At 56.5% G+C, this 11,607-nt stretch overlaps 1 protein-coding gene across 1 annotated transcript; it reads left to right on the top strand.

Annotated features, from left to right (window-relative positions):
- Positions 1 to 7,315: 7,315 nt before the first annotated feature.
- Positions 7,316 to 11,198, top strand: ODF3 (outer dense fiber of sperm tails 3). Its single transcript, XM_035539147.1, has 7 exons — positions 7,316 to 7,330; positions 7,814 to 7,940; positions 8,593 to 8,793; positions 9,197 to 9,298; positions 9,477 to 9,598; positions 10,057 to 10,197; positions 11,115 to 11,198. The coding sequence occupies exons 1-7, from the start codon at positions 7,316 to 7,318 to the stop codon at positions 11,196 to 11,198; spliced, it is 792 nt and encodes a 263-aa protein (XP_035395040.1).
- Positions 11,199 to 11,607: the final 409 nt, after the last annotated feature.

The following is an 11,607-nucleotide window of genomic DNA, read 5'->3' as shown; positions in this document are numbered from 1 at the left end:
TGTGTTGTGTTTTTTTATTTCTCCTCCAGCTCCTGGCCTTGCCCCAGGCTCCTCTCTCAGGCCGCTTTGGCCTGTTTCTTCTGGCTGGTGCCCATGCCCTGCTTGTCGGTGTTGACGTGAGGCGCTAGCGTGGGGCTGGAACAGCAGCTGCCATGTGTCAGCACTGCCAGGCAGTGATTTCCATCACGAGGATTTATCTGTGTACGGAATCTCTTATCAGGAAGCAGCAGCACACTCGTATCAGAAAGCACCACATAACCATGCTTAACCCTCTGAAACTTAGAACTGCACCATTTGGAAGTTCTTGGAAAACCTGAGAATGTATAACGTGTACGCATGCTGGAAAATAGCCTCCCCCCACCAGTAAATAGTCTGAGAAAGTGCCGTACCTGAGACAATTCACGAGTATGAATTCAAAGCGGGTATGCAGGGTAATAACAGCAACAGCAACACAGTAGTTGAAATTATGATAGGGTGCGTGTTCAAATCTAGAACAGTATTGCCACTGGGACATGAAGATACTCCCTTGAAGGCATCGCGCTGCCCAGGCCTTCAACATTATCTTCAACATCATTATAACATATGGTTATTTGAGTGATTTGTTTATATTGGTTTCAGTGCTCCCCTGTAGTCCTAATACTGCAAAGTTTTTGCTGACACATAAAAATTAGAGAAAACAGCGTGCACGCACAGCCAATGCTGAATCAACAAAATACTTGCAGGTACATCGATGGAAGCTCTAACAAAGCAAGACTTTGAGTGAAGCTGTGAGCTGTTATTTTAAGCAGGGTTTTCCAGCGCCATCTAAAGGTGAATAAACGTTGTGAATCTGTAACTTCCAGTTGCTGTGCCTGCAGTCACTAGCAATGGGAGATTTTTTGCTCCTTAAGAGTCGATAACGTTGAGGTCTCAGGTTGTGCTTTGTATCTTTTGGTGCTTTACCAAAAGCTCAGTATCAAGATCTTACTGTTACAGGGAGGCAGAGAGACAAAAACCTCTCATTTCGGTTGCTTTGGCCTCTCCATTAGGGACCACGGTGTCTGCAACACTCCCTCAGGCTCCCGATCTCTTCCAACAGGAGTATCTGTCCATTCATCGCTGTCCAACTTATTTAGGGAGCTTATGGTGACCAAGTTTTTCAATTTAGTTTCCCCAGAGACGGATGAAGCGGCTTTTATGAGGTCACCCCAGGAGAGCTGGGGCAGCAATAGCAGTAAGTTTCATGCTCTGATACTATCTGTAGCTTTCAAGTACTTAGAGCTATAATGTAAGCATACCCACGGTTACAAGTCCCCCAGGTTTAAGTGCCCCTAGGTTAATTACCTCAAGCACTACCCTGCAGTTTGTTTAGTACAAGGGGCGTGAGGCACTTGGTGCTCCCAGGGTGCTCTTGTGAGGGGCTGGGAGGGCAGGAGGTGCTTATGCAAGGTGTGGGGTGCTCCCAGGGCACTTGTGAAAGGGGCTGGATGCACATAGGGTGCTCGTACAAGGAGCGGGGTCTGCCCCCATCCCCACCACCCCAAAGGGACCCAGGTGTCTGGAGGCCCTCCCCTCCCACAGACCCAGGTGTCCAGGATTTGCCCTGCACCAGGAGGACCCAGGCACCCCTGCCCCCATCCCCCTGAGGACCCAGATGTCCCCACCCCACCATCCTCCAGCTGTCCAGGCACAGGGACAAGGCACAACTCACACGCATTTTATTTATTGTCCTCAACCATGACACAGGGGCTGCACCCGGCATGCCCCAGGCATCGGGAGAAGTCACCAAGGTAGTGAAATGACGTGGCATGGCACTGGGGTGGCAGGTACAACATGGGATTGGCATCACTGGGACGTGGAGGGGACAACGTGGGGTTTCACCGGGACTGGTGTGGGGACATGGGGTGATGGTGTGGTGACATGGGATGTCCTCGTGTGTTGCTGCAGGACCCATGACACACGGCCCTCCCAGAGATATCCCCAACTCCGCTGCACCCCACAGCAACACGCGTCCCATGTCCCAGTGCCCCCCCCCCCCCATCCTATACATGTCCCCATTTGTCCCCCTGGCATCTTCAGGTCCTACCCACGCTCGCAGATGAGCTCAATGATGCTGTGCTCCATGGGGACAGGGTCGAGGCAGCGGTGGGCAGCGCTGGCGGCCACCTCGTCCAGCAGCCCCTGCACCACGCGCTCATCAGCGGCGAAGCGCCAGAGGTAAAGCTGCAGGTAGTGGCCGTCCACCTGCACCTGCTGCAGCCCGAAGCGCCCCAACATCCACAGCCGCATGCACTCCAGCAGTGTCTTCAGGCTGATCTTGATGATCCCCGTCAGCACTGACACCAGGGACGTAGGGACAGCAGGGACAAGTGGCACAGTGGGGACGGGGACACCCAGCGCAAGGAGGCCTCGAGTCATGTCTGCGCAGGGATGCAGAGAAATTAGGGACACCCCTCTTGGGGTCATCGGCACCTAGGACACCCTCATCCTCATCCTAACATGTGTCAGGACACGGGGACGTGTCACGCAGGAGGTCAGGGATGCCCTCAGTGTGGCTGTTGGGTGCAGACCAGTCTCACCACTGCAGGGACACAGGGACACCCTCAGCCTGGTCCTCAGCCGCAGCGGAGCACCCTCAGCACCACTGCCTGGGGACAGTGGGGACATGTGGCATGTGTTGGGACCTCAGCTGGGCTGAAGGCATCACCACATTCCATCAGCGTGGGGACAGTGGGGGACATCCATGTCCTGGTTGCTAGCCCCAGGGAGTCCCCCTGAGCCTGGACACAGGGCAGGGGGACACAGGGGACATGCGGTACAGCGAGTAGGACAAGGATGCCCTCGGCCTGGCTGCTGGGGTTACAGAGAGACCTCGAGTCACATCAGTGTGGGGACACGGGAACACTGACACTCACCCTTGCCATCTGCCCCAGGGACCGACCCCCCCCCCCCAAAATCCCTTGTCTTGGTCATCAGCTCCTGAGGAACCCCAGAACCCCAGCACTGGGGACACGGGGACACCAGGGACATGTGACAGGTGGGAAGATGGACATCTTAGGGGCCTTGGGGACACCTGAGGGACACTGGGACATCCCTATGGCCTCACCTTGTTGAACTCGACGGGGCTGAAGATGTCGATGCGTTCAGAGAAGAGCTTCTGGATGTTGCTGAGCAGGTGGGTGTCAATCGGGGCACTGGGGATGATGAAACCAGGACAATCAGGGGAGGCAGGGGACTGTCAGGGGACAGGGACGCAGAGGTGGTCGGAGGGAGGATATGGGGATGGTCAGAGGACACCGTGACAGATGGGACGTAAGGACTGTATGGGGACACAAATGGGCAGGGGATGTGGGGAGTGTCACAGCACAGGGACTTAAGGCACGTGGGGATCATCAAGGGATACTGGGATCTGGAGACACGGGGACAGTAGGGGAAGATGGGAATAATCAGGGGATACTGGGACACTTTGGGGACACGGGGACAGCCAAAGGATGTGGAGACCATGGGTGGATACTGGGACAATTTGTGATATGAAGATGGTCACAGGGACTGTAGGGGAACATTGGGATCATTTGGAGCCATGAAGACAGCCAGGAGGACACAGGGCTGGTCACGGATGTGGGGACAAAGGGGTTACACAGGGCTGACAGGGAGGTGACCCCGGTGATAGGAGTGACTTGGGGGCGTAGGGGGGGTACAGCGAGTACCACAGGGGTGACACAGGGAGCACAGGGGTGGCCAGAGCTGGCCAAGTGGGTGACTGAAAGGTGTCCTGGGGGTGACCAAGAGGTGGCCTGACTGACAGGGCTGACCTGGGGGTGTAGCTGGGGGCGTAGCGCCCAGGTGCCCGCGAGCTGCTGTAAACGGAGAAGGCGTGCCGGCTCGAGTCGCTGCTCTGCGCCTGCCGCACCCCCTCCTCCAAGAGCTGCCCCACCTGCAGCATCACACTGCTCAGTGCCAGTGTCCCCCCAAACCCAAATACCCCCTGGTGACTCCCAAAACAAGCCAGGATCCCTCAAAACCCTCTGAGACCTCCCAGTCTATTTGGGATCCTCTCAGACCCCTCTGTCTCTCCCTAAAATCCTCAAGGACCTTATGGACACCTCAGGGAATCTCCTCTTGACCCTTCAGAGACTTCAGCCCCCCTGCCAGGGACCCTCTAGGACTCCAAAACCCTCCCAGGAACCCTCTGGGATCCCTGGAGGTGCTTTAGGGAGCCCCACAGGGACCATCTGCAACATCCTAAAATCCTCAATGTACAAAGGACATGGGGACACGTGGGGACGTGTGAGGATGCTCCACACGCAGCCTCAGCCCCGTGTCCTTGGGGTTCAGGGACATGGGGACACAGGGAGATGGCTCCTTGGTGGCACAGGGACGTGAGGACATGTAGAGGCCTCCCCCAGTGCCCCCACGCACAGCACCATCCTTTGTGAGAGTACACAGGGACATCGGGGGGCACGTGGGATGCTCTGGGCTGTCCCAGTGTGCTGCACCACTGCTGTCCTCACATCCTTGTGGCGTTTGGAGGGACTCAGGGACGTGCAAAGGCCTCCTGGGGACATGTTGTGGAGCTCCCATCCCTTAGGGACACTGGGACACGTGGGGACCCTTCCACCTCCATGCGTACTGCTGTTCTTGGGGCCACATTCTGGACAGACACAGGGCCGTAGAGGGACACAGGGAGGGGCTTGGGGACATTCAAGATCCCTTTGGGGACATTTCAGGGGTCCCTCATGGACATCTGGGGGCACACAAAGTTAGAAGAAAGATCCCTATGCTCCCACGTTCTGGACAGACACTAAGACTTGGGGCCACTCTGTGGCATCCTGGGGACATTCAGGCCCACCTCAGAGCCATTTTGGTGCCAATGAGGGCAGTTTGGGGGGCTCACCTCAGGAGGAAACTGCTCGTCGGTAAGAGTGAGGATGTAGCTGATGGTGGTGGCCTTGTAGTCGAGGCAGAGGCGGGCGAGGAGCAGCAGCAGTGCCGGGGGTGCTGCGGGGGCTCCCCGCTCTGCGGGGCTGTCGGCAAAGCCCCGGGCGGTGCAGCAGAGCCAGCGGACGAAGGCCACCACCAGCCCTTCACACACCGCCTCGACACAGAACTCCCCCTGTGGCCAAAACCGGAGAGTTACACCTCCCAAAATACCAAAACGCCACCCCTGCCTGCTTAAAAGCTGCCACTGCACCATAAAAGCCTCATCCGCACCCTAAAGAACTGCTGCTGGGCACCAATGTCGCACCCATGTCACCACGCAGAACTGCCCCCGTGACCAAACCTGGAGGGTTATGTCCAAAAAATACCACCCTGGGACCCCTAAAAACCTCCTCTGTATCCCCAAAACTGCCCCCGGAGCCCGGTATCTTCACCATGACCCCCAGATCACCCCAGTGACCCCCATACTCCCCCCAAGGCTCCCCCCACTGCCCTCAGCCCACCTTGAAGTAGGGCAAGCTGGCGAAGGCGACATCCTTGGCGGTGAAGAGCTGCACGTAGGCCAGGACAGCCTTGAGCTGACTGAGAATGGAGGAGGCCAGCGTGGCCAGGAGGTTGGGGAGTCCAGGGCCCTCCTTGCTGGGGGGCCGGGGGGCAGCCAGCGCCTGGCGCACATCACCCAGGCACCCCAGGAAGAAGGTCTGCAGCGCCTGCAAGTAGTGAGCCACCCGCTCGCCCGCTGCTCGGGCCACCAGTGCGGCGCCTGCTTCAGCTCCGGCTGTGGGCAGCAGCTCGAGGAGGACACGGAGGCAGCGGTGGAAGCTGGGGACACTGCATGGGCTGCAGCCCGTCCACCAGCCTCCTCTGCATCACCCCCTTCTGCCTGGTTCACCAGGCCTGGTGAAAAAAGCAAATCAAGTAAATAAAGCACATAAAGCACATGGTGTCAGTTGTGTTCAGGCTTCAACATTGGGGAGAGACCCGGGAGGTGAAGACTCTGGACATCAGGGATGTGGACGCACACACTGGGGGGGAAACGAGGGCTGGAGATGGGGCTGGGGCAGCAGGGTGACAGGATGACTCGGAGGCATCATGGACGATAAGGGGGGCGTTGGAGATGAGGAGTAAATTAGGAACATCAGGAGGAAATGGTAATTTCGGGAGGTCGGGAAGAAACGACTTCCCACCCTCAGTCCGTGTCACATGTACCACAACCTTCTACAGCCTTTTAGACCCTCTCCAAATATAAGGACACCACACACATCTTCAATGCCACCCAAGACGGGCAGAGCTACTCTTCCCATGCATGCTGCAAGTACTGCCATCTACATACTGCCTGGCCTGATGGAATAAGAACAAGCGCTTGTCGCCAGAAAGACGAAAACGCACCGGCTAAGCTCTACCTGCAGGTGCAGACAGATTATTTAACTCCTTTATAAAGAATCTGTGAAAGGCATTGATGAACAGCCAGCAGTATGATTTTAACCTGTGTGTCTATGTAAAGTTTAAGCCTCAACAAAAACAGCGCAAGAGTAGGAGGAGAGGAGAGCCCTGAAATGCCGAGGGCGTGCAAGACAGCCAGCTCTACCAGCACCTTTACACCTGCTTGCCTTCAACCCCACAGGCCTTGCATCCCGACTGCTCCCTTCACCCTGCACCAGGGCCATGCCTCACCTGCAGGCTGCAGTGCTCCTGGCTGAGGAGAGATGCCAGCCCCACAAAGAGCCATCAGAGCTCAACGCTGCGCCGTGACAGCACTCAGGGCCTTCCCCACCCACTCGCACCGCACAGCCAAGCATCCATCCAAATTTTATATTTCTTTTACCCATTTTTTTTATTCTTGTGCATATGCTGTCATGGCAAAAACATGAGATGAATTCACTCTGTTGTTCTGAAACTCGAGAGAACCTGCTGCCTCAGAGCCCAATTTCCCTGTTTTCCGGAGAAACGGTGCATCTTCAATGAACTGAAATACAGGGATGTGAGCAGACCTGTCCTAGCTCCGAAGTCGTAGATCATTCATTGCTCTGCAAGATCTTCCTGTGCTGTTTCAGAGGAGGCCTTGTCTCTCCAGTATTCTCTCAGAACAAAAATTTACATTACACAGAATCATAAAATCATTCAGGGTAGGAAAAGACCATTTACTCCAACCTTTAAACTAGTCCTGACAGGTTTACCGCTGACCCATGCTACTGAGTGCTACTAGGCCTTCCCTACCCACTCACACCCCACAGCAGAGCATTCTGGAGGTGAAGACTTGTCCCGAAGGACAGAGCCCAGCTCCACACCCCAGTCTGGGGGGCGCAGGGCTGGCACCTCCCCAGGCTGAGGCCAGAAACACTTTACCAGATGGGGTCCAGACCAAGCTGAGGAGGTAACAGCCCAGACGCCATCCCCCATGCTCCCGAAGCCTGTATGCTGTCATAATGCATTTCTATGGTGATGCCGTGCCCTCCCCAAGGACCCCTGGAAGCTGACACGCCCAGAGGCAGTGTCCGTCGTGAGCTCTGCCTGCCTGCAGCAACTCTCTGTGCCCTGTGACTGTGAGCAGCCGCAGCAGCAGCAGCAAAGCTCATCCTCACCCTGTTTGCCTTCCTAGGCTAAGAAAGGTGAAGCGGAGCTCATCCCGCAGGGGGAGGCAGGTTTCAGACCTGGGTTTTGGGACTGGAGATTCAGATGTCGGTCTGCTGCTGAAAGAAGCAGCAGTTTTTTGAAAGAAGCTTTGTTTCCTCTGAAGGCTCAGTACCAAGGCACAGAGGGGACGGTGGAGAAGTGGGGCTGCATTTTAGTCCTACGCACCAAGTGGAGCACTGGCACTTGAAAGAGAGGGGCAGAGCTGAACTCCAAGCTCTTTCAGGGCAGCCCACCAGTAACTCTTCTGCTCTTCTGCCTTTAGGCTTTGGAGGCGCCTGCCAGCATGGACGGAGCCTTTGTGGGGACATGGAGACCTCACCGCCCACGCGGCCCAGTCATGGCCCAGTTCACCAGCCCTGGGCCCAAGTACTCCATCCCAGGGGCAACAGGTACCGCAACCAAACCCAGGGCGGGCGGCACATTTAGGACATCCCTGCTCAAAACAGCTCAAAAGCCATTCCCCTTTTTGGCAAAGCCTCTGTGCCCTCGAGCACCAACAGCCCCCCAGGCCTGGCAGAGGAAGGCCGATACTTGCCCATGCCCAGGAGAACACTGCTTTCATACCAGCAAAAGCAATGGCCTGGGCACCATTCCCTGGTAGTGTTCCCATCAGAACTCCAGGAAAGTCAAAACCTCACAGAAGCCATCTTCCTGCTGGCTTGCACTCGGCTTTCCAAGTGTTTGTGGGGTTAAAATCTTGGATAGCAGTTGAATCCCGGGGGTACTCTCGTTATGGAGTGCCAACACTGGTGCTCCGAGCAGTTTTTTTGAACCGCTGGGTGCAGGAGGCTTGCTGGCCAGGCATCGGCTGTCTCCATCAGCTGCCTTTGCAATGCAGCTACAAAGCCATTTGTGCTGCCTTGGCTTACTCTTCTGCACCCCAAGGCACTGCATAACTGGCTTGTATTTGTAGTAGTGTTGGAGGAACAAGGCCCATGGGAGGGGAATTTATGGGGGCTGGCGACTCCAACCGCGCCTCTTCCAGCGCAGCTTGAAGCGTGCAGCCTCCTGGAGGTGTCCTTTGTGTGCTTTGCTTCCTAGGTTTCGTGGGCCACAGTCCCACCAAAAGCCGAGCCCCTGCTTACACCTGCAGAGGGACCAAACCGCCCGTGACAGGTGGCTGCGGTCCAGGTCCCCGATACCTCGTGGAACCTGCCATCACCAGGACGGGGAAGTACGTGCCTCCAGGCACCTACATCCGGGGACTTCCCAAAATAAATACCACGGTCACACCTGGACCGAGTGAGTACCGTCTCTCTAGCTCTTCATGCCGACAAGACCACAACACCTCACTTTTGCCCTGGCCTAGTGGGGGAACAAGTGTGAGCAGCCATAGATGCCCTCTGAGAAGGACAGCTGCCAAGGACCACCAGCAATGGGCACATGGGGGCAGGACCCAGAATCCAGAAAGAACGGGGCGCAGGCTGAGCGCTGACAAGAGGGACAGCAGGGCAGGACAAAGCTGCGGGGTGCAGAAACCCCCCCCTTGGTGCTGCCTGTGTCCTCCAGCACAGGGCAGGAGGGGCTGCCAGAGAGCTGGGAATTTTGCAGCTCTTATGAAGAGCCCCTCCTTGGGATATTGCCTCTGTGGCTGGAGAAAAAGACCAGCACTTGACTGCTTTTCTTCTCTCCCCCTCGGCCCTAGGCGATTACTGCACCGAGGCGTCCAAGAAGCACGTCTTCAAGTGCCCGCCTGTGCAGTCCATGGCCTTCCGGCACGAGGCTGTCCGAGCAGACCACCCTCCAGGTAAGGCGACCCTGGGCAAGGCAGACACTTGCAGCCTGAGCGCACTGCAGGGACAGCCTGCTGATCGGCCTTGGCAATGGGCCCACTTCCAAAGCCTCCCTCTGACCTGTGGGGCGAGAAGCAGCAGCTTCTCACTCGGGACTCGATCGCCCACCCTTTCTTTCCACTCCTCTTGCAGGCCCCGGCACCTACACCTTACCCAGGCTGATGGGACCCAACACAGCCTACACAACTGCCAGCCCGTGCTACTCCATGAAATGGAAGAGCACACATGATCGCTTCGACGCAGACCTCTCTAAGGTGAGCGATGCTTCCCTTCTTTTCTGCACTGCCTAGTGAACCTCGGCTGCTCTCCTCGTGCCACAAGGGCTCCAAAGCCTGCTGCATCCTTGCTTAGCGCAGGCTTCTGCGCACCGAGAGCAAAGCCAGAGAATCCACGTCTGTGCTCGCAGGGCCACAGAGCTCTCCCACTGTTCCTGCAAGAGAAGAGAGCGCAGGGAGGCTCTGCCTACACCTGCAAGTGCCTCACTTTCCAGCTCTGGCAGTTTCGATGATGCAGAGCTCATCAGAACTAATGGCTACCTGCCTGCCACTCTGGAAAATGCCCCTTTGGAGGGGAACAGGCTGTGCCATCGCTGACATTGTCCCAGGCTTCCCTTCTCTGTTGAGCTAGCGCCACTAGCGTGCAGCCCTCGTGGGGAATCGGGAAGGAGAAACCTGTGAATTTGTACCCAACAAGGTCCCTGGCTCTCTTGCAGACTCCAGGTCCCGCCGCATTCCCAAACATTGAGGTGAATGCCTACAAAAGAAGGGCACCCATGTACACCATGGGAGCCCAAACCAAACTTGTAGGGGACAGAACTGTCAAGCCTGGGCCCGCGGACTACCGCACAGGAAAGGTAAGGCAGCCTGCTCGCCTCTCCTGCTCCATTTTCCAACAAGCAGCCTTCAAGCATCTGCCCCTTCTGCTGAGGTTTTGGAGAACAAACGGGCTTCTCACTGCAGGCACCAGCTGCAGGACAGCAGGCCTGCTCCCTGTCCTTGCCCCAGACCCTAGCAGGGGAAGGGCAGAGGACACGTCTTTTCCCTTCCACTCCCTCCGCCCTTACACGTGACTTGCTCATCCATCACAAGCCCTTGCGGGGGACGGAGCTCAGAAGGGACAAGCAGACATGAGAGCGGAGCTTGGGGAAACCCTGCAGATACACGGGGAGGGGAGGGGAGTCCAGCAAAGGCTGGCTGGAGCCTCAGGTCCTCTGGGCTTGGAGCAAGTTCTGGATCCAGCGCAGGTCCGGCTGAGCTTGCCATGCCAGATGGAACAACTGTCGTTTCAGTCCAGTTTCCTTTTGCAAACAAGAGCTTCTCTTGAAGTGGAATGAGACAAAAAGCAAACAAAAATCAGGAAGGTCGTTCTTTACCTTTCCCATATCTGTGGTGCCGACTGCTTGCCCAAAATGGCAAGAAATGGCAAGCAGGAAGAGCATCAGGGCATTTCCAGTGCTCGGCTAACACAGGAGATTTTGAAAGAGCATGCCACCAGAACAGGGAGAGTTGGCTAAAGGTTCCCAGGAGTGCACACGGCCGTGGATGAGAAATGCCAAGTGCCCGTAACCACCCTTGTTAGAGCAGCCTGCCATCACTGCGACAAGTCTGCTCTAGCAGGAAGCTGAAGCGGCACTGCACTGACATCCTGACACGGAGCAGTAAGAGAGAGGCATACAGGGACTGTCTAGGAACAGGGGGAAGTGTGGGACAACAAGAAGGACCCTTAATGAACCCCCTTTTTTTCCTTTTTTTAAAACTTTTCCCCTTCCAGGTGACGCTGATCAAGCCCCAGGCACCCGAAACCACTTTTGGAATCCGTCACTCCATCTATACAACTCCACTCATAGTGGAATAAAAAAAGGTTCCCCAAAAGACCTTGTTTGTTCTCCTTGAGCTGTGAGGAGGGAAACAGGAAGGAAGGGGTGTGAGTGAGGAAGTTTTCTTTTCTCTCTGTAAGGTTAAAGCCTCAGCAAAAAGAGTGCAAGAGGAGAGCCCTGAAATGCCGAGGGCGTGCAAGACAGCCAGCTCTGCCAGCACCTTTTCACCTGCTTGCCTTCAACCCCACAGGCCTTGCATCCCGATTGCTCCCTTCACCCTGCACCAGGGCCATGCCTCACCTGCAGGCTGCAGTGCTCCTGGCTGAGGAGAGATGCCAGCCCCACAAAGAGCCATCAGAGCTCAACGCTGCGCCGTGACAGCACTCAGGGCCTTCCCCACCCACTCGCACCCCACAGCGGAGCATCCTGGAGCTGCACCCTGCAGCT

This window comes from Cygnus atratus, chromosome 5, assembly GCF_013377495.2.
Source record: "Cygnus atratus isolate AKBS03 ecotype Queensland, Australia chromosome 5, CAtr_DNAZoo_HiC_assembly, whole genome shotgun sequence".
NCBI classification, from domain to species: Eukaryota; Metazoa; Chordata; class Aves; order Anseriformes; family Anatidae; genus Cygnus; species Cygnus atratus.
Note: the sequence above shows the minus strand (reverse complement) of the source record. Positions and strands in the feature narration are given on the sequence as shown.